The sequence below is a fragment of the Schistocerca serialis genome, chromosome 2 (assembly GCF_023864345.2).
Source record: "Schistocerca serialis cubense isolate TAMUIC-IGC-003099 chromosome 2, iqSchSeri2.2, whole genome shotgun sequence".
Classification (NCBI taxonomy): domain Eukaryota; kingdom Metazoa; phylum Arthropoda; class Insecta; order Orthoptera; family Acrididae; genus Schistocerca; species Schistocerca serialis.
In genome coordinates, this window is record NC_064639.1 from 268,041,868 (window position 1) to 268,065,598 (window position 23,731).

The following is a 23,731-nucleotide window of genomic DNA, read 5'->3' on the forward strand; positions in this document are numbered from 1 at the left end:
TCACAGACTGCACAGCCCCTCCTGCCGGAGGTAAGAGTCTTCCCTTGGCCAGGGGTGTGTGTGTATTGTCCTTAGCATAAGTTAGTTTAAGTAGTGTGTAAGTCTAGGGACCGATGACCTCATTAGTTTGGCCCCTTAGGAATTCACACACATTTCAACACATTTTTTTAAACAAGACAGATGACAACAAAGACGGACAAGAGTGTTAAATAAGAAGGAATGATGGCCATTTTGGCTTATTAGCAACAATGAACACAACAATGAAAACAATCAATTATTGACAAAATTATTTAATTGGATAGAAAAAAATCTACTCACCAAGCGGCGGCAGAACACGCTCATAAAAGAATGTTGTAATTGACAAGTTTTTGGAGACATTGGCTCCTTCTTCAGGTGGAAGGGTTGAAGGGGAAGGAAGAAGGGTGAAGGAAAAGGACTGGAGAGGACTAGGAAAAGGGGTAGATTTCGGGAAAGTCAGCCAGAGCCACAGGTCATGGGAGACTTACTGTACAAGATGAGAAGGAAAGAATGATTGCTGGGGACTGCATTGGACAAGATTTGAAAACCTGAGAGCTTAAATGTGGAAGACGGGGTACACAAGTTAATAAGAATAAATAGCTAACTGCATTGTACATAACAGAGGTGGGAGTGTGACGGTGAAAAGTAGATGGAAAAGACAATGAAAGACATAGAAAATTAAATCGGAGTGAAGCAAAGAGTAGTTACCATGAAAAAATGCTGAGACAGAAGAGATTAACATAAATTATGGCCAGATGGGTGGCGAGAACTAAGGACATGTTTAGTGATAGTTTACAACTGTAGAGTTCTGAGAAACTGGTGACTGCAACCAAATTATCAATTAGGATGAACGGGCATAGGCGGATGGTGTATACTGGCAACTCGCAATATCCTTTTGCAGAGCGTGCTCTACAACATGACATTTGTGATCATGGCGCCTGTATCACCACATGCGTCTTCTGGATTCTTCCCCCAGACACCAGTTTTTCAGAACTCTGCGGGGGGAACTAGACCTGGTTCTCGCCACAAACCTGGCCTTAATTTATGTTAATTTGTTCCGTTTTAGCATTCCTTCATTGTAACTACTCTTTGCTTCACATCATTTTAGTTTTCTACATCTTTCATTGTCTTTTCCATTCACTTTTCACTGCCCCCCTTCCATCTCTGTTACGTACAATGCACTTAGCTTTTCATTCTTATTAACTAATTCATGATGTTTTAGTAGCAATCTCTGTCTTGCATATACCCTGTCTTCCATATTTATGCTCTCAGGTTTTCGAATATTGTCCGATGCAGTCCCCAACAATCAGTCTTTCCTTCGCATTCTGTACGGTAGGTCTCCTGTGACCCGCAGTTCTGGCTGACTTTCTCGAAACCTACCCCTTTTCCTAGACCTCTCCAGTCCTTTTCTTTCACCCCTCTTCCTTTCCCTTCAACTCTTCTGCCTGAAGAATGAGCTAACGTCTCCGAAAGCTTGGCAATTACAATGTTCTTATATGTGTGTGTTCTGCCTTGGTGAGTAGATTTTTTATCTATTCAATTAAATAATTTTGTCAATAATTGATTGCCTTCATTGTTATAAATCTCATTTGATGCTGCTTTGCTTTTGTGTCTGATTTGAATTTTTTTCTTTTCTAGAAGAACTGCACTTCTGTTTCTGAACACTTCGTTTTAATGCTTACCCACATTCGTCTTCCTTTAATTGTCATCCATGCACCATTTTCTCTGGGCGTGGAAATTGGAGAAACTCAATCTGTATACTATATTAAAAATGCAATACCACTGTACTGTTCAATGTTATTGAACTATATACATGTGATAAAATGAAGAGGCATGAAATGCTATGGTAGAAGCCAATCACAAAATTCTTCTTATAATTACTGATCAGTTTTAAAATTTCTAATAAACTTGAAATGTTCCAGAAAATATTATTTTTTTAATCGTATACAACCTGCCAGTAATAATGTGAAGCAGCTGAATGGGTTGAAAATACATAAATCGCCAGGTCCTGATGGGATTCCTATTCGGTTTTACAGAGAGTACTCTACTGCATTGGCTCCTTACTTAGCTTGCATTTGTCTCGAATCTCTTGCCCAACATAAAGTCCTGAGTGACTGGAAAAAAGGGCAGGTGACACCTGTATATAAGAAGGGTAGAAGGACGGAGCCTCAAAATTACAGACCAATATCCTTAACATCGGTTTGTTGCAGGATTCTCGAACATATTCTCAGTTCGAATATAATGAATTTCCTTGAGACAGAGAAGTTGCTGTCCGTGCATCAGCACGGCTTTAGAAAGCATTGCTCCTGCGAAACGCAACTCGCCCTTTTTGCACATGATATCTTGCGAACCATGGAAGAAGGGTATCAGACGGATGCCATATTCCTTGACTTCCAGAAAGCGTTTGACTCGGTGTCCCACTGCAAACTCCTAACTAAGGTACAAGCATATGGGATTGGTTCCCAAGTATGTGAGTGGCTTGAAGACTTCTTAAGTAATAGAACCCAGTATGTTGTCCTTGATGGTGAGTGTTCATCAGAGGTGAGGGTATCATCTGGAGTGCCCCAGGGAAGTGTGGTAGGTCCGCTGTTGTTTCCTATCTACATAAATGATCTTTTGGATAGGGTGTATAGCAATGTGCGGCTGTTTGCTGATGATGCTGTGGGGTACGGGAAGGTGTCGTCGTTGAGTAACTGTAGGAGGATACAAGATGACTTGGACGGGATTTGTGATTGGTTTAAAGAATGGCAGCTAACTCTAAATATAGATAAATGTAAATTAATCCAGACGAATAGGAAAAAGAATCCTGTAATGTTTGGATACTCCGTTAGTAGTGTAGAGCTTGACACAGTCACGTTGATTAAATATTTGGGCATAACATTGCAGAGCGATATGAAGTGGAACAAGCATGTAATGGTAGTTGTGGGGAAGGCGGATGGTTGCCTTCAGTTCATTGGTAGAATCTGTAAAGTAGACCGCTTGTAGAACGCTGGTGCGACCTATTCTTGAGTACTGCTTGAGCATTTGGGATCCCTATCAGGTCGGATTGAGGGAGGACATAGAAGCAATTCAGAGGCGGGCTGCTAGATTTGTTACTGGTAGGTTTGATCATCACACGAGTCTTACGGAAATGCTTCAGGATATACCAGCAGGATAATTTTTCTTGACTAAATTTGCCAACACTTCACATTAGGTCTTGTGTTGCTTTATCTGTGGGGATTCCTTTATGAAAGATAACTCCCACAAGGGGAAGGCCTGAGCCATGGTCAACCGATTCAGCTCATATTTGGCAGGCTGTTTGTGTGCTATTTGAAACAAAAGGCTCTAAAATATTTGGGCTCAACACCTCCCCATTTCTGAGAAAATCACCCCTAAAGATCAGTACATGCAGCTGACTCAAAATTGATGGGGTCAATAGATAATTGAAAATAGATCATTTTTCATTATCATTTATGAGAATCCACAAACAAATATTTTTCTAGAAATTGAGGAAAGAAGCTTACCTAGCCTTAAGATACATGCTGGTGAATGAAAGTGCCACTGGCGCAATGACTGAGGCATTTGGATGGGGAGTGAGAAACTCATGTCTGATTCCCAAATGAATTCTGTCACTTTTTTTTACATGTATTTTTCCAGAATCAAATAAGGTAGAAAGAGGGTTAATAAGGTAAGCAAATAAATTTCTTGAATGGCTTTGATTAGTAAAGAATTAAAAATTTAATCCAGATTGCCTTACAATGGATCTTTCACTCATTCTGTTACGTCCTCAGTATTCAGTATATTCACCATTGACCACTTACAGCGGAATAGGTCTGAACATTAAATATACAATTAACAATAACTTTACAGTAAAGGTTTTACAATTTAATTCCCTTTCTTTTAGGAATATTCTTATATACTAATGTCAATGATTATTTCAAAATGTTCTGTTATCTTATAAAATGGGTGTTTGAGTAACCAGTCATAAATCTTACATTTGAAAATATTACTGGTCAGTGGCCGAGTGGATGCTGGAAGTTTGAAGAGTTTTAAACTCATTATTTTGTGTGAGTTTTGCAGTCTTTGTGAGTCTGTGTCTTGGTATGTCGAAGTCCAGTTTGCCTCTGGTGTTCTGGGGATGTATGTTCTCTCTGGTCTCAAACTCATTTAAGTTGCTTTTGACATAAAGCAGTGCTGTGTAGATGTATAGATTCACAACAGTTAATATCGTGTGCTTGATAATGAGGGGGTGGCAGTGTTCCTTGGGCTTAACTTTGCTCATTATTCTGATTACTTTTTTTGAATTTTCAGAATTTCACTGACAAAGCAAGAATGTCCCCATAACAATATGCCGTAGGAAATGTGTGATTGAAAGAGGCCAAAATATACCACCTTTAGATACTCATCAGTGACTACATCTGTCAATCTCCAAATGAGATAGCACACTTTTGCTATTCTCTTGCAGATATGGCCAATGTGTTCCTCCCAGTTTAATTTTGAATCAATGTGGAAACCTAACAATTTTACTGATTTGCTTTCTACAGCTGTAGTTAAACCCAGAATTAGTTCTTGTGTTTTATCAGGATTACACAGGAGTTCATTAGAAGAAAACCAATCCATTACTAGTTCTAGTTCTTCCTGTGTTGCCTGATGCAGTTCTGTTGTGTCATGGTGTGTATTGAGCAATGTTGTATCATCTGCATAACACACAATTGAATTTGCTCCTACATGGTAAGGTAAGTCATTAATTGCAATGATGAACAGAAAAGGACCTAGGACTGAGCCCTGAGGCACTCCAGTCCGAACTTCCTTCAGCGAGGAGGATCTATTTTTAATTGATACAAACTGTCTCCTGTTACTTAAGTATAATTTGATTACATCTAAAAATGGTTTGTGTATGCCATAAAATTCCAGTTTTGCAAGTAGGGTGTTAGATGGTATGCAGTCGAAGGCTTTGCTAAGATCACAAAGTACAACTGATACTAGATCCTTATTTTCGAATGCAGTTAACACCTGGTTAACAACTTCAGTGACAGCAGTAGTGGTATTTTTACCACGTTCATATGCAAACTGTCTGTTGGAGAGGAGATCATGCTTTTCAAAATAGTTATTTAGTTGACTGTACATTAGATATTCAAAAACTTTGGAGAAAATTGGGACAATAGAAACTGGTCGATAGTTTTGGGGCAGATGCTTATCTCCCTTTTTAAAGACTGGTATCACTTTAGCAGTTTTGAGTGCATCTGGGAAAACTCCAGATTCTAAACACATATTAAAAATGAAAGAAAGAGGTTGACAGATAAGGTGTATTATTTTTTCATTACATAGCTAGAAAACCAATAACAGTCCATACTTTCGGAGTTGGTGAACCTTGCCACAGCTTTACAATATCCTCTGGGGTGACAACATTCCAGTGGAAAGTATACCTCCCATGGGGCACAGCACCAAGATGATCTAGTGCACAAGTGCCAGTTTTTCAGCTCACTCACTTAGGTTAGGAAGTAATTATTTACTTCTTCTGGGAGCAGCATTGCATCTTGTGTATGGGTTTATGAATTACACTGGTTGATGATATCCCACGCTGCTTTACATTTGTTGGCAGCACTTTCAACGTAATGTTCTCATGCCTGTTTTTTGGCCAAGGACAGTTTGTCTTTGTAGATTTTTTTACATTTTAGATAAGCTCTATAAGAAGTATTATCTAGCTCAGGTCCTTGTTTACAAGAATTTTTATATATTCTGTACAGTCTGAGCATCTCCTCCCTGTCCGCCCCGGTAGCTGAGTGGTCAGCGTGACAGACTGTCAATACTAAGGGCTCGGGTTCGATTCCCGGCTGGGTCGGAAATTTTCTCCGCTCAGGGACTGGGTGTTGTGTTGTCCTAATCATCATCATTTCATCCCCATCGACGCACAGGTCGCCGAAGTGGCGTCAAATCGAAAGGCCTGCACCAGGCGAACGGTCTACCCGACGGGAGGCCCTAGCCACACGACATTTCCATTTATCTCCTCCCTAGTGAGAGCTAGCTCATCTGTATACCATTTTAGCAACAACATGAATGGTATTTGGCATAAAAACACTCAAAGCAAATATACTCATGGCATCCATAACATCTAATAACTACAATATTTGTGTAACTATATTGTTCCTTCTAAAGATTCGGTGAAAAACAGACTTGGTTTACATTTAAACAGACATATAATAACATTGCCTGATAAATTGGTGCTTACAGTTGATCATGCTATGAATTATTATTGCATCTGTGCAGTTGGGCAATTCCCTCTGGGTTTCTAGAAAAAGCAGAGCAATTTTGAACCACCAAAATAAAATTCTGTCCTGTGCCGTCTGCACAGTTGGCTGGGTGTGGCCCCTCATGACTGATTTGCAGCAGTCTTATTCAGAATTGTTTTCGTACAACAAGGCTTAAAATTTTAGTTCTTTCATTAGTAATGTTGTTTGAGGAATTTATGTGCCTACCTTGTTATTATTCCCTATTGATTTATGTATCTTATTAACCCTCGTATTCCTATCTCTTTTGGTATTAAAAAAAAAGGGGGGGGCGACAGTCTTTGTTTGAAAACTGAACTCAGGTGTTCTCCATACCCTAGTCAAACGCCTTGGTTGCTATGCCAGTGGTGCTTTTGTTCACTAGTATTTATCCTGGGGATACATAAAGGGCAGAATTAATAATTTCTTTCCTTGATTTCTGGGAAAATACACATTTGCAAACCTCATTTATGACAATGAAAACTGCTCCATTTCCAGTTATCTATTGATCTCATCAATTTTGAGCAGATTGCACATCAAGAAATTTAAGGGTGGTTTCCTCAAAAATAAAATCAGAGGGGTGTTGAGCCAGACTATCTTAGTCTTTCGATTTCAGGTTGTATACAAACAAGTTGCCAAATTTGTTAGCCATGCCTGAGGCATTCCCTTTTTCAGAGGATGTTAACAAGTTCTGCTCTGTTAAATGAGGCAACATCCTATTGCAGCCCATTTTATCAAGATGAACTTTTCCACTTCAGTTATTTCCAAGTGGTTTTCACAAATGCACAACAAGTCTACTGAAATTCCATCTATGTTTTCATTTTCTTGTCTGCAAAAGTCAAGTTTGTCCTTTTCCATTACTGACACATCTGATTTTTTGTTGGAAGATACTAAATGCAATTTCTTTAATACCCCTGGCTTTGTTAAAGCTATATTTTTTCCATAGTAGGTGTTTCAAATCCAACTATATTTATTTTTCTGCTCTCATTTGGATGAATTTACCATAAAAAGACACAGGGAACACACTGGGATAAGACTGATATTGCTTTAGCTGGACAATGCTTCTTGGAATTAGTTATGCAAATGGCCACTTACCAGAAGCATTTAGATGCAACTGAGTGGGGGGGGGGGGGGGGGATGAAGCATCACTCACATCCGTACCACGTCACTGGAAACGAACTTCACACTAATGTGAAACAGGGGGTGGGGAGTGAGGATTATGTATGTACATTGTCGTGATAGAAGGCATGTGTAGTACTGGATGGGGAGCAGAGAAGAGGACAGGCAGATGGAGGACAGATCCTAATGACGGTTGAAGCCAAGGGAGTTACAGGAACAAAGGATATACTGTAAGGAGAGTCCCTACCTGTGCACTTCAGAGAAGCTGGTGTTGGTGGGAAGAATCCAGATGGCACAGGCTGTGAGGCGGTCATTAAAGTGAATCACATTGTGTTGAGTGGCGTTCTTGGAACTGGCTGGTCCAGCTGTCTCCTAGCCACATACTGGCAGTGATCATACATGCCATACATGCAGACAGACAGCTTGTTAGTAGTCATATCCATGTTGAACGCAGCATAATGGGTGCGACCACATTTCTTGATTTCATATCTGCTTAAACAGGCAGCCCTGCCCTTAATGGGCAAGGAGATGCCCATGGCGGAACTGGAGTAGATAATAGTGTAAGGATATATGGAACACCACTCAACACCATGTGCTTTATTTTAACGACTGTTTCACAGACTTTGCCATCTGGATTCTTCCCATCAACACCAGCTTTTATGGATGGCGCAGGTGGAAACTCTGCCTACAACATATCTTTCATTCCCATAAGCCCTGACTGGACACAACCTCCATTACTTTCTGGCCTCTACCTGACTCCATTCCCTCCTGTGCTCCCACTCCAGTACTTCACATCATCTTTCCTACCAATTCACATATGTAGTTCTTGCCCTTTCTCTATTCAGACACAGTTGCAGTCAAACCTTAGTGCCCAAAGACGACAGTGGCCATATGGTTGCAAATTGTGATGGGTTTTTCTTGTATGAATGTGTGTCTTTTCTGGTCCTGATGAAATTTAAAGTCCAAAAGGTGAAAATTTCTGGCATACTTTTTCATTCAAAATAATTGTGTATCAATTTATGTTCAACTAGTGCTAATGGTTTTGTGAATACTGAAGTTTAACAAAACTAATAAGTGTCCATATTTACTGATACATTCCTGAAACTAAATATTAAAACTTAACTTTTCTCATAAATGTTGTTGCAGCAGATTTTCTTATTGTAACACACTTTTATCTCATAGGTACAGATATGATAATATTGCTATAGCTGTAAAGGCACTACAATTAAACTTCTGCAACTCAAAATTGCAAACAAGTCATCTGAGTAGTTTTTTAATAATGAGACATTCTTACGCATTACAGTTGCCAAAGGAATCTTGTCACCACCAATTTTCACGACAGAAATAAATACATTAAACTCTTGATCACAGAATCAAGTTATTTTGGATGAATTAAATTCAATTTCAATATTAAAGGTGAAGTTGTGTGAAACAAATCTAATATTTACAATTAATGACCTGGAATCCATTGGATGCCTGTGTCTGCAATTATCATTGAACATTAAAATTCAAGAAAGTCGCAAAATCTGTAATTTATTGCAGATCTAGATTTCAACTATAACATGGTTATCATTGTTTCATTACCAAAGAGTGAGTCAGGTCACAATGTGACAAGCATAAAGTACGATAAAATGGTACTAGCCTTTACATAGTAGACATAAAATGACTGACTGCTGTCCTCCTTGAATTTGCTTATGTATAATTACCTTACAGTGCTCACTTCTGTAGAGCTACTTTCAGACAGATTAAAGTTAAAGCATATCTTAATAGTTTGTGAAAGTATTTGGACATAATTTTTAATTTGAATGCTTTACAAAGGTTGGTCAGTATTTTCCTTTTTCTGTTTCTTTTTGTAGGAGTTAGGTATCTGTGTTTGTTGTTAATCATGTGCGTAGGAATGAGATCAACCAGACATATTTTGATCCAGTTCTTAACTTTTAACTTAGCCTTAACTTATGACTTTTTCAATATTTTAACAGGTGAGTTCATGATAAAATTTTTAAGTATCCTAAACTTTAGCTCAGTATCACCCACAACACCCACCAGTTGTGCTATGTTATGATACGTTTAGCAAACACGCACACCAGAGTAGTAATGTTACATGCTGATCAATTAAAGCAGCTTAAAATTTTTGTCACATATGAAGAAATAAATGAAATATAGTGACAGGAGTGCAATAAGGGAAGCATGATGATTTAAGTGAAATGATGGTTGCTCTTGGAAAGTAATTAGTAGTTTACAACTAAGCATCTGGCTGTACTCGGAGCCACCACTCCCCACAATGCCAGTTGAACATTGTTTGAGAGCAGTGCTAAAAAGAGGTGTTGAACTCTTATAAAATAATGATTAATTGGTCTGATTATGAGCTTAATGGCTGCTTGCTAATAGTCAAATATCACGTTCCATCACATTTGAGATCAAACTAGAGGAGTGTGGGCAGCCAGTTATTCATTGGGATATTAACTCCTGTGAATTTTAGATGTTTACAACAGCAGCTTCTGGATCAGGTCAACACATTTCTACATAACTTGTAGATTACTTAAGCTAATGTTATCTTCACCTTAATCTAGAGGCTGTACTGCAACAAGCATGTCACTTCAGGGTTTCCTGGTATTATGAACAGACTGGGGTGTCGAGTGGATGAGCTATGAAATTCACACCTCCAATATTGTACGCAAAAGTAATTTTAATATAAACTATGCATTGATATCCTGGGTTCAGAAGAGATCTTTAAATTCTGGGTTCGACAGGTTGTTGGCAGACATTAGGCAGGAAACTGAAAATCTCTAAGTATTGAAAACTAAAGAAAGAGGGTACCTTATTAACCAGAACCTCTATAATTTATCAGAATTTTGGGTTTAGTGGTGTGAATTTAGTTCATACTTACTTCACTGTTATATAGATGACAATAGTGAAAAGTTAAATAAAACGTTAGTTTGACCTATTAAATGAGAACAGCTCTGTGTGTGTGTGTGTGTGTGTGTGTGTGTGTGTGTGTGTGTGTGTGTGTGTCTACACACATCATAAGGACCAAAAGCAACAAAATCAGCGGAAACACACTACTTGCTATGAAAATGGGATATGTCTCATTCTCAAGATTTTGAACAAATTTAGATATTGACATGCATCACATGAGAGTGAGATCAGTTATATGGATTATTCTGAAAGAGACTGTACTTAAAAAAAAAAAAACATTTTAACTTTTAAAAAAACATTTTAAAGTAGCGCTGCAATTGTGATGTGCGTAGGCAAGTAGTACAGACATAACTGTTGTTTCTCACAGGGAAAGTTTATATGAACTGCCTACAGCCTGTATATTTTCAAAATATAACATTTCATCAGTTTTACTGGGCAGACTAGCAGCAGTGGTAAAATACTGGCTTCTTAACTGTCAAAGTAAATTTCAAACTTTAATAATCCTAGTCAAAAACGTCTGTGGCTCTATTAATCATTCAAAGGAAACTCTAGGATGATAGTTTTATTAATAGTTTTATGATTATTTTCTCCATCCCTTCTGAAAACTGATACAATGTGGAGTTCCTGAAGGCCCTTGCTGTTGAGCAAATGGTGAGACCCTAAAACATTGCTGACTAATTTTAGACATCTAATATTATGGAGCCAACCTCTCGGGTGTCACTGAGTCATTTTCTACCGAATTTTTTTTCTTGGATGCTAATCCAGTAATGTATGATGGAGAACCATTTGCAGTTAAGAAAAGTAACAGTGATACTGGCTGACTGGAGCTTTCACTGTGATCAAGAAGTGTCCTTAGATGAGGCAGATGGTGCAGCATTATGATGAATGCAAAAATCCAGGTTTGAATATCCATCCGACACAAAATTTTATTCTGTCAGCAATGCCAGTTTTGCTCAACACTTGTAAATGTAGTGTACAAATCAGAAAAATTGTAGGTGTAATGGTTATCCAGTCTAACAGCAGCTACATTTTTGGAGATCCTGTGTTAAAGAATTGGGCCGTTGGCCTCCAGTGCATGGAGACAATACCATATGTATGTGAGTTGTGCCTGTGTGAATGTGTTTTTTATTTTTGACACAGGACTTTGTCAAAAGTTTGTTATATTACAGCAGTCTTTTCAATGTGACTATTTGCAGCTCAACGCCTCCTCTATGTGGTAACCAGCACATTTTGAATTCATACCTCCATTTGCAAACAGAGGAACATTGTCTCATTTTTCTGGATACTAGAATACTTTTAAGTGCAAGGAACATAATTAGCAGTTAGCACAAAGCACAATAACAACAACAAATGAATCGTGTGAAGCTGTTCACTGAGCTCTAATTTTATGTGCGAAAGTATCACTGTCAAGAAGAACTTAAAAATGGAACATTGAGGGATAAAGGTAATGAATAGCTATATGTGGATGATGGAAGAAATATTATTCCAGCCACTGTGATGAGATGCAGTGGCACCTCGACCTGAAATTTAACTAGAGCACTGACAAAGATTTGTAGTTATCTCATGCAGACAGCACACTTAACTTTCCTGCAAAGACTTTGCCCTTTACTTTCAGTGCATCTTGTTTTATTAAATTAACTCACCAGACAACAACCACTAGCATAGCCCTGAGGTTCTGCTCTATTTTAGATGTGAGTGAAATGAATATGATGTTAAAAACGCCATGTTGTTGAAGTTTCATCCTAAATTACTAGAGTGATGGCATTAATGTGTGGCTGAATGTCTCATATATTGTTCTACCAAGAACAAGCAAGCACATATATCTAATAAATCAGTTTGCAGTACTGTATTAAATCATTAACTCTGTATTTCTTCTAGGTGCCTTCCTGTGTCAAGGCAAAATATTGTGTGTGTGCTATTGAATTTTAAGTTTCTATTTTATCCTGTTTTAACACAGTCAGGGCAACACCCTGTAAATTGTTATGGTTGGCATTTGTGCACTGAACATACAGGTCACCACTGAACAACTGTATGTGTGTTAAAACTGTAGTAAGAAGGACAAAATAAAATAAAATATTTCCTAAATATTTGATTCCCAGTGGATAGAGAATCTGTGCTAAATGTTAATAACTGGCATTTGGAATAGGTAAGTGCTTTCAGGCATATCATCAGATGTAGTGTGCTACAGTGAAATAGCGTGCTAACTACTTTTGGCTGCATGCACATAATCTCACTGATGACTCAGTACACTGTAGAACATGAAAGGTAACTTGTACAAAGTATTAAATTAAATTTTGGTTGTTCTCCCTTAAATATCACTCAAACTGCTTGCGTACAGACTTTCTTGTTTACATTCATTAAATACTGACATTAAAGATATTAACAGAGAGCAGTTATTACAATTATTGGAAAGTACACTGAGAATATATAGAAAATCTGTCAGACTGTCAAGAGAGGTAAACAGAGACTTTGGAGAATAATATGAAAAATACATTATGAAAAAAGATAAAAATAGAAATAATAAAAGAAGCATTTTTTGATATTTGAAGAGCAGAACCAACAACAACACATCCATTTTGAAGGAAAGAAGTGACTCTCATTCAGAACACGAGAACCAATATTACACAATTTATTTAAAATTTAGAGGTAACAGTTTGGTGGGAGATTTAATAAAATGAGGTTTTGTTTTACAATTATTCTTTTTTTCCCTCAGACAGCAGCTATGGCAGATTGTGGTGGCTTTCGTGTGCTGCCAGCAGCACTATTTTTCCCAGTTCATTATAACTCATGGCAGATGTACTTCTCAGAGGAGGATGCAAACACAACACTTGCCAAGCTGGAAACAGCGTATGCTGTTCATGTATGGAACAAGCTAAGCAGAATCAGCCGCAAAACACTCCCTCACTCTGCTTATGCCAAGATTGCACGTGTGAACTGTCCTGATGCCTATGAAAGTGCACTTGACGGCTTTTGAAAATGTTTTCTGTGATAAGTGACAAAAAAACTGGACTTTTAATCAAAGAATGTGAACAGCATTGAGAAACACTTGTACTTTATTAACTGCAGGTTTTAGTTATTTATTTAATTTATTTTTTAAGGATTTTCAATGAGAGTCTGGCCAAAGCTCAATATATTTATTATTTCCTAAGATAGTTATAAGTAACTATGAAAAGTTACTATTTTCCCATACCAGTACCGAATTTACCCTTATAAGGGCTTTGCTTTTATATGATGATTCAGTCAGTCATTTCATTTTAAATTTTAGTGTCCACTATGATTAAAACCACATTAGAAACCATGAAACTGTGATTAATTTTCATAAACTTTTAGCAGTTGCAGAGGATGTTATCATTGTAGCAACACTTGTGAAAAATTTGTTAATTGTGATTCTTCAGCTTTTCGATCCACTAAAAGTCAAGATTGGTATTTCTGAGAAATCAAGATAAATGGGCAGAGCCTCTAAAATATCATACAGCATCTCAACAATAGATATGAGAGTCACAATTATTGTTAGGGCTAGAACTATTCTCTCGAAGAGTCCACCAACATTTTTTTAAACAAGTGAATTTTTTCACTAACTTGCTGTAACACATTGGAAATTTGTTTAATATTGTATTTAAATTAATATAAGCACATGCAACAGTCTTTTAGAAAAAGAAAAACACCAACAGCATATTGTTTTACATTTAATAAGGTTGTACCCGTTTAACAGTCCTATGACTTACCTTAAATTGCAGCTTTATATTTATAATCATGATCACTTAGTGGAAAAAAGAACAAAAAAGCCAGACAGTATGCACTGTACACTATAAATGTGATGCTTCACATAAACAGTACAAGCTTACATTATTACTTTAACTTTCTTTTTTTCTGCAATAGGAGGGATTTATTGATTCCCTATGAAGTTAGTTTTTTCCCTATGAAACTTGAGACATTTCAAAAGGCTCATGTTTTCATCTAGATAGCCACTAATTGTAACAAAAGTACATCATTCAATAAAAAAAAATACATAAATGTATCTCCTATCCTTGTGCAAGGTATTTGATTTGATGCCACTTTCTGTGGTAATTTCAGTGCTTATATTATTGTCTGATAAGGTGGATTAACTACACATTGTTATGATTTGCTTATTGATGAGATAAAGTGGTCGGCTGTTTGTCATTTTAAATGTGAAGATGTTATTAATTCAATAAGGAATTACAACTAGCTTTTGTTGTATACATATAGAATGAAGTGCTGTGTATGCAAATGATTTTTACTGGTATAATAATTCTTAAATTTCCTGGAGACATTAACTGTGTTAACAGAATTTAAACCTTAGTGCTTATCTCCCTTCTAAAAAAAAATACAATTATGAAGTAATTTGATATTAAAATTTGCTAAAAGAAAGTGTGGTGCTGGTGTTATCAGCAACTTTCCTATTATGTAGGCCCTTTCATTGTTACTATATGTGCTCAATTTTCCTGATTCAGTGTGGAGTAAAGCTTTGGTTAACTAATTTTAAAGCTGATGATGTGCACCTTTTCACCAAGAACTGTCATCCACTAGACAACCATTCATGTACATAACTATTTCTGAAACTGGACAGGAGCTGTATCAGAAGATGAGGATAAGGTGTATGTTTTACATGACACAATCATGTTACAGTTTAACAATTAATGCCTCAAATCTCCACTGATACAGGTCCAGTACCTTTCAGCCCCAGATATTCCTGTTTGTAGGACTAGGCATAAAATTTCATTTTTAATGACTTGCATCAGTTACTTCTTCTGTCAATCCGCGATATAATATATGTCTCATAGAACATCTGACAGGAAGACAAGGTTTTTTGTACGCTTAAATACCATTTACTAATGAAAACATCACAGTACCTTAGCAATGATACTGAACTGGGATTGTAAACAGGAACTGATCTAATTTCATCAGAGAGTTATTCTGCAATGTTAGGATAATAAAACTTTTTATTTTTCATTGTTGTTAATTAATGATCATGTTAAGAAATGTAGTCAACTGGAGAAAGCACTGTGTATGTGATTCTGAAGGCCAATTTGTAGTCTCTTCTTAGAATGAAAGTGTTATATATTTTGTCTGCTTTCAAGGGGAAAAAACTATACTAAAATAATGCCATGTATGACTATTTTGTATGAATCCTAGAAAATGTTGCCAATTTAAAACAAAATGTTACGGCATTCATATCAAGTAATGCTGCCTTACAGAATTTATATTTTGTAGATTTTGGTGCACTGATACCAGTATTTAGGGCTCATATTTTGTGAAAACCTACAGAAAAGGACGATTTATTTGTCTGCCATACTTGCAAATTCCTAAAATAAATAAATAAAGAAATAAAAAAAACCTAAAAATTTCAAATTTTTGAATCTCCTTCCCTCCCATTTTCTTTTTCCCGGACAGAAGTAGCTCTCTGATCAAAAGTAACGCATTTTCAAATTGTATGAAATGAAATGAACTGTATAACCAACAGTAATCAAGAAATTTCTGTTACAGCCCCTCGCATGTCTTGGAGACCTAAAGCAACTTGTTGTTTAAGTGTCTTGGACTACTACTGTACTTGGAACCATTAAATATGAGGGTTGTGATAAATCCTATTGACTTCTCTGTTCTTTTTACCAATCTAATATCAATTGCAAACACTTTGATCATGATAACCTAAAGTTTTGTGTAGTGATTTAACAGCCCTTATCGCTACAACATAAATGTTTGAAATAATGAATCTAGTTTTATACCATTCATGTTTCTTATTTCCACTCTATCAGCTGCCATCATGTGACTGAAGTTTGGACTCTTGGTTTAATTTTTAGGAATAATGCATAACATTTAGTGAAACAGAACTACATTTCATTCACAGTGACACTGTAAGCACTGCTGAATTTCTTTCTCATGCATTTCTTAATAAAGTCTTTTGAAACAACTGAGATATCTGTGTCAAAGCATGAGGTCAAAATACCTTGACTCAGATAACTAGTTTTGCATAAGTTATTTAACTAATGTTAATTAAAACTTGAATAAAAATTGAGTTCTCATTTTCAAGAAGAGTTGTTGAGCAGATGTACATAATTATAGGGATGAATTTCTGACATCAGTCTGTTGTGGAATCATATAACACGTTTATTTCCACTCTCAGAAACATTATAAAGTGTGAACATTACAAAGTGTGAACATTATAAGATTTCTGGAGCATGTAGATTTCCTCAATGAAAGCCTACAGAGATCGGCCTATCACCAACTGAAAAATGCTCCTTCTGAGCATAAAAAAGGCAAATATGCTACTCTTTAAAAGACTCTGACAGAAAAGTGGGACCCAGTTGCCTCAACCCTCATTCCACGTTCCTTACAAAAAATTTTGGTATGCTAACATATTTGCAGTTTTTTTTAACACAGAACATTCAAAATCCTTTTACCAGTCTCTCTCCAAAGTGAAGCCTTCAAACTCAGCATCTCCCCCTCACTACCACTGTCTATCTATGTCTCTCTCCCACTGTTTCTTCCTACTGTTGGCACTTTATCCTGTGTCTTTCCCAGTGTTAAATATATACAGGAAACGGAGATTGCTACTCACCTTAAGGATGACACGTTAAACTGCGTGCAGGCACAATGAAAACACACATTAGTTTTCGGCCAAAGCATTTGTCAGAGAAGGTAACATACAAACATTCATTCGCACAAGCAGGCAGGCCTCATTTACACATGACTGCTATCTCTGGCAGCTTGGACCGAGATGCAACATCCCGGTCCGAGCTGCCGGCGATCGCAGTCATGTGTACGTGAGGTGTGCCTACTCGTGTGGATGAATGTTTCTGTGTTTCTTTTTCTGACAAAGGATTTGATAGAAGGCAAATGTGTAAATGTCTTTTTGTTGTGCCTGCCTGCAACTCAACACGTCATCTTCATGGCAAGTAGCAATCTTTTTCCTTATACTGTTGATCTCCCACTGTCAGCGTCTTTATCTCTTTCTCTCACTCTTCTTTACCACTCTCCTTCTTTCCTACTTTCACTGTGCCCCACTGCCATTGTCTTTGTCCCATTCTTTGTTTCCCATTGCCACTGTCTCTCTCTTTATCACTTACAGTCTGCTGTCTGTCCTCTCCACACATGTTCTTGGGGATGGTTTCTTCACGGTTTTCACCCCTACAATGAAAAACTTTAACATGTGGGTATGGGGTAAAGTTGGCAAACTTTTTCATCTTAAAGTTTGCCAGCATGAGTAAGTCTGTGTCTGTGTGTGTGTGTGTGTGTGTGTGTGTGTGTGTGTGTGTGTTTGTTTTGGGGGTGGGATGTGTCCAGACATCCCCCCCCCTCCCTTCCTCCAAGCTTTTGTACATCTCCACCCATCTCTCTTTTGCTCCCACTGCTACTATACCCACTCATCTGTCTTTCTATTTTACTGCCACTGTTCCCTCTTTCTCTCTCACACACTGGCAATGTCTCTCTCCTACCGTCACTGTTTCTCTGCTACTCTCTTTCAACACAAAAAAGCACCCAAATGTTCAGATGCCAAATATTTTGGTGGGGAAGGCTGAATGAGGATTGAGGCAGCTGATTCCTACTTTTCTGCCAGTTTTTCAGTGAGGAACATATATGGCTTTTTGTGCTGACATGAGTTTTTTTCAGCTGGTGTACTGCTTATATAAAATGAATTCTGTAGGTCAGTAAAGTTTTGACAGTTTATGTATGTACTTCAACATATTTTTATAGGTTGACGCATATAAGCAACATAATGTAATGTTAAAACAAAATAGCCTCTCATCCAATGCAAATTCCCTTTTTCATAAAAATGCACAACTACTTTTAACCTACAGCTACAGTGCAACAAAAAATTTGGTGTTTGATTTGTGTGTACAAAGCATTTCTTTTTTGTAAGGTGCTTATACCATCAGATGGCACTTCCAGTCCAGGACAGTATATAGGTGTGAAATGTCCATAATGGGACTGTGGAGACAGCACATCAAAATTTTGTTGGTGAAAAAATGGTTACTGAAAACACAGCTTAGTGTCCTCAAAACACTTAGAAAGTGTTCACTACAACAGTTAAAACTACATCCATGCCTCAGAAAGGATATTATGTCGATACGATTGGTAATATTGAATCTCAGTGATGGTTAGTCATAGCAAAAAATCTCCAGTTTCCCAAGAACATCATCTTAAGAATATATGGTAAAAATTTCGACAATGTGCCATGAGTAGAAGTTACAGAAGTGGCCATCTCCAAAACTGATACTTTTGGTACCCAAAAAATAATTGTTCAGTTTTCTCATGAACCCCCATGAACAAATGGTGCTTTTATAAGCCATCTAGGGCCACCCTACATCACACCTAATGAAAAAGAACCAACCAATTTGCACAATTTGCCTGGGTACTACATAATGTTTAAATTTTGTCTCTATACTGAAGGATAGCTACATTACGCCAGTTCCCCCAGTAGGTATACAAATGACTGCTTGGCCAAGGACTAACCCCTGGCTTTTTGGAACATATGGTGCTGTGCCTGGACTGATAACCATGATCTGCATGTGAACATAACTGACAATCTATGAGCAATTTCAATTTTTCTTTCCATACACTGAATTTTGGATAAAAGTTTCCTTCAGGATAATTTGAAAGTGATGGGGAGTGCTGAATAGTGGTTGATCTGACAGATACACTAGATGTTAGTACATTCTCTGTGTGACTTGGGATGACACTGCATTTTTGTTTTGAATAATGCAATGGTGGCAACATGGATCGCTGCCACGTTGGAGTGACTGAGATGTTGCTGCGAACTGTGCTGCATGTGATGATGTGTAGTGGCTAGCAATACTGGCTGGCGCACTGCGGATTGCCAGTTCAAACGCAACTGTCAACCAAGTGAGGTGGCGCAGTGGTTAGCACAAAGGAGTCACATTCGGGAGGAAGACGGTTCAAGACTGTTGTAGGCGCCCTGGTGGTCCCGGTCGCCCATTGTGGACTGGAAGCCGAGCAGTGACCTCTCCAGTTGACAGGATGCTAGGAAATGACTGTGGACATGTCAGAAGCGCCAAAGAAACATTATTAATTCATGGCACCTTTATTCCTGCCGAGTACAATGTGGTCCTTGTAACACAGGCTAGCTGAGCTTGGTGATATCAATGACCTTCCCCGAGTCCTCGCTGACTCGGAGCAATAACACCAGCTCCAGGCCGCACCAGTCTTGCTAGCACAGCGCTGTGTGCTGTGACGTAGCAGTGGAATGCCCTTACTTCGGCCGCACGTGGCTGGCGGCGCCCGGCTGGCCGGCCGGCTCGGCGACGGACAGTAGGCCGCTGCGCGTAGGAGGCTCTGGGTTGGAGTCCCGGTGCTGTCGGCACAAGAGGTGTTCTCATAGTGCAGTGTACTTTATCCCACCCCGTCTTCTTCCATGCTCCTCCTGGTTGCTCATCCGCCGTGGACGGGCGGAACGGGCTGCAGTCCTCCAGCGTCGTCGGCTCACCCGGTTGTGACGGCGGATGCACAGGGCCTAGGCCTCGCACAATCTTGACGATGGCTCACTGCTGTGGTCAGCATTGGCGGCGAGCGAGTCTGCCGCGATGTCTGCTAATCCTGCATTGCTGATTGACAGCGGCAGCAGAGAGGACCAGAGCTGGTACTGTCCTCTCACGTATGCTGCTGGATGGGCTGCCCTTACTGCAACATCTCCTTAATAAAGATTAACATGTCAATCACTGAGCTGAGCACTATGCAGCGTCCCAGTACACATCTAACTGCAAGTCTGACTGTGAGTGTCTTGTGAGGTTTTCCATGCTCTCCCTAAATTACTTCAGGCAAAGGTCAGGATGGTTCCTTTGAAAGGGCATGGCTCATTTCCTTCCCCATCATTCCCTAATCTGTGCTCATGCTCCATCTCTAATGACACCATTGTTGACGGGACATTAAACACTAATCCCATCCTCGTCCCAACTGTCAGCAATTGTTTTTTATTTAATATTTGTCATTTCTGGAAGGTTCTTGAAATATCCTATGTTTGTAATGTTTCTGTATTCTGGAATATTCTCTGTTTGAATAAATAGCAACATATGCCATGCAAGAGTTGAGTTGTTTTCCATTTGTACATTGGCATTTGTAGTAAATGTGCTATAGTGCTAAGTGTTGTACTTCATTAACAATCCTTCTCTGAGATTTGGACCTCATTGTGATTACGACATGACAGTTTTATGGAGGCACTGAATACTTCAAAATATCTACATCACCATGGCTCCAATTATGCAACATAAAAGCTGTTGCCTATTCAGATAGGAACTGGAATATGAGCAGTGAATTGTCCGCGAGGTCTGTACATTCAGGAAATCAATGAATTCCAAGCTCCAATTAGGCAACATAAAAGCTGTTGCCTATTCAGATAGGAACTGGAATATGAGCAGTGAATTGTCCCTGAGGTCTGTACATTCAGGATATCAATGAATTCCAAAACAGCAAGAAGTCAGCTGCACATCAGCATTTGACTGAGTTGCCAAATACAACAAGTGGTATGACATACTGTGTTTGGTAAATGTGTACTTTTACTTGGATGGCAAAGTCCAGCAGTGGTTACAGAATACCACAGAGAAGCTCATCAAATCGGAAAAATCCCACATCCAACTGAAGAAAATATTTTGTGGCGATCTGCAGTCAACCCACTTAGCATAACAGTAATCTAAAAGCAGGACCCATCATGGGGAAATGACAGTCTTATGTAAAGAATGTTTTGGTCCAATGCCACATCATAAATCCACATATGACATAAGCCAGCAAAATCTTGTACTTGATGAAGAGTATCATAGCAGACATGTACCAAGCTCTTCTGGTAAAGCATGTCACAAAAACTGAGAAATTCATCAGGTGGTGCCAGCACATCAGTGAAAAGCAACAGAACAGAGTCAGACAAAAGAAGTAGCACTGATTTGTGAACATGGGCCATACAGCAATTACGTAAGACTGCCAGACCACACCTCTTCATATGTCACACAGTAAAGGAAACAGTGCAACAGAGCTCTGGATAAACAAAAGCTATTCCAAGAAACACAAATAAAGGTTGCTCCAGGTGGTTGTTTACCAATGAAGACATTGTTATCCTGCTGTCATCAACAAGATGAGTTCCAGTCATTATATGAAGAAACAAGCAGTCTTGGCAGTGCTAAAAAATTTTATTATTTCCCAATGAAGCATTTCATCATTATTTGAGCATCTTCAGATTGGCTGATATTGGCAGTGATGGGTATGGGATACTGTGCATAAAATCTCCAGCAGGTAAATGACCTGCTAGGAGATTTAATGTGTGGTATACCATGTACCTATTGCTACCAAATATCAGCCAATATAATGCCTAAATAATGGTGAAATGCTTCATTGTTGAAATGTGAATATTTGGTCAACTGCAAAAAAGCTACTTGAGCTAACAAAAGGCATCTACGTACCATCACCGATCACAAGCATTGCAGGTTATCAAAGAGAACTTTGGATTACAAACTGTCACAAGTATTGGCAACTCATCCCTGGAGGTATATGTGCTGAAACAGCCTAATCAATGCAGGATGGGTATCTCTGTGCCATCAATGAAAAATAGTGCTCCATTACCACTATGGATAAAGAAAGTGTTGGAGGAAGCTAATACCAAACTGTTAACAAGGTCTCACCTGACTGATGAACAGTATCAATGAGTGTTGACCATTCTGTGACAATTTTCGAATGAATGCTTTCATATCCAGAGTGGAAGAAAGACAGAAAAAAAGCATTCAATGGTAAAACATTGGATTGACACTAAGAATTATCTGCCAGCCAGCCAGCACCTTTACAGGGCATTGCCAGCCAAATAGCACATCTGGAAATGGAGATGATGTCACTGAATCTTCTGAGAGTCCTTGGTCACCTCCTGTGGTCCTTGTGAAGAAGGATGGCACATGACATTTCCGCGCTGACTGCGAGTGACTGAACAAAATCACAAAGGAAGGATTGCTGCCTATTGATGACACCATAGACCACTTGCAAAAAGCAAAGTACTTCTCAACATTGGACACAGAGGCAGGGTTCTGGCAAATCAAGAGTGACTAGACTGACCCAGAAAAGATTCCCTTCGTAGCTCTGACAGGCTTTATGAGTTCAAAGTTATGTCATTTAGACTTCATAACACTCGAGACACCTTTGAAAATATGGACAACCTGCTTTGATATCTTAAATGGCCTATGTATCTTTTCAATCTGGATGACATTGTTTTCTTTGGGACAATTGAAGAACATAGGCACTCATATCAGAACCATAGAACAGGAAGAAAAAAAAAATTAAAAATGACTACATGTTGATGGAAGGAAAGACAGCTAAAAACAGGGACTTGGAGAAAGATCCATAAAATATGCCAGAGAGATTAAAGATTAAATGTCCTCCGCCATACTGCTATGATGGGTAAAAAGTAAAATGTGGTTGACAGCCCACATGTCATTCGTTAAAACAGCTGCTAATCACACAGCAATCATAAATGAGAATGTAAGTGGTTAAAAAAGGGCATTCCGCCAGGAAATGACGAACCATCAGAGATTGAGGGCAGTGAGCACAAAGTGGCGGGAGAGCACCACTTATCAAATGGCGATGGCTAAAAAGACAATGACTTGTATGCAACCTAGCTAAAATAATCTCATGGTGAGAGGGCCAAGAGGATGTTGTCCAAGCTACTGGGAGAGGCTTGATTCCCTGGAGCTTGTTCCCATGAAAGGAGGACCAGTGGTGATGCCAAAGTGACACCATCTGCTGACAGACAGCAACACAGAGGTCATTGGTGAGACTGGAAGAAATAGCGGGCCAAGATATGAGGACTGCACCCTTGGCAGCAGCGTCAGTAGCCTCGTTTCCTGTCAGACTGACTTGCCCAGGAACCCACATAAACATTACAGTGGCCCCATCAAGAATAAGCAAGTGACAGCTTTCCTGGACCCCATTGCACTAAGGGGTGGATGGCGTACAGCACACAGGGGCTCTGAAGGGCATCGAGAGAGTCGTAGCAGATGACGCAATTTAAAAGCCTGTGCTTCCAGATGTACTTTCTGGCCTGATACAGGGGGAAGAGCTCTGCTTAAATAATGAGCAGTGTTCCAGAAGCCGATACCGAAAGTCGTCAGCGCCAATGACGAAGTCATACTCGACACCACAGTCAGTTCAAGTGCCATCAGTATACACAAAAGTGAAGTTCCATGCGAAGGTTCTGGAACTTATGGCAATAGAGCAAGGCTTGAGAGTTTTCTTAGTAAGCAAATGAAGGCCAATGTGAATGCAGACTGCTGCACGAAGCCAATGTGGTGAAGGGTTCACACCCATCAGGAAAGTGGCAGGCAGCATGAAGCTGCTGGAGCAAGAGCCAAAAGTGAACTCTAGGAGGTAACAGAGAAGAGTGATGCATCTCATACTGGTGATCAAAGGAGCCTTCGAAGGAGGAGGCA

General features: G+C 38.9%; 1 protein-coding gene across 5 annotated transcripts in view; it reads left to right on the forward strand.

Moving 5' to 3' along the window:
• LOC126457023 (lactosylceramide 4-alpha-galactosyltransferase-like) overlaps positions 1-15,635 on the forward strand; it is a 468,934-nt gene extending 453,299 nt beyond the window's left edge. For all 5 annotated transcript variants that reach the window (XM_050092998.1, XM_050092997.1, XM_050092996.1 and 2 more), the window contains one exon: positions 13,012-15,635. In XM_050092998.1, coding sequence (XP_049948955.1) covers positions 13,012-13,272 — 261 coding nt within the window. In that variant the 3' untranslated portion in view covers positions 13,273-15,635. The remainder of the gene's footprint in view (positions 1-13,011) is intronic.
• Positions 15,636-23,731: the final 8,096 nt, after the last annotated feature.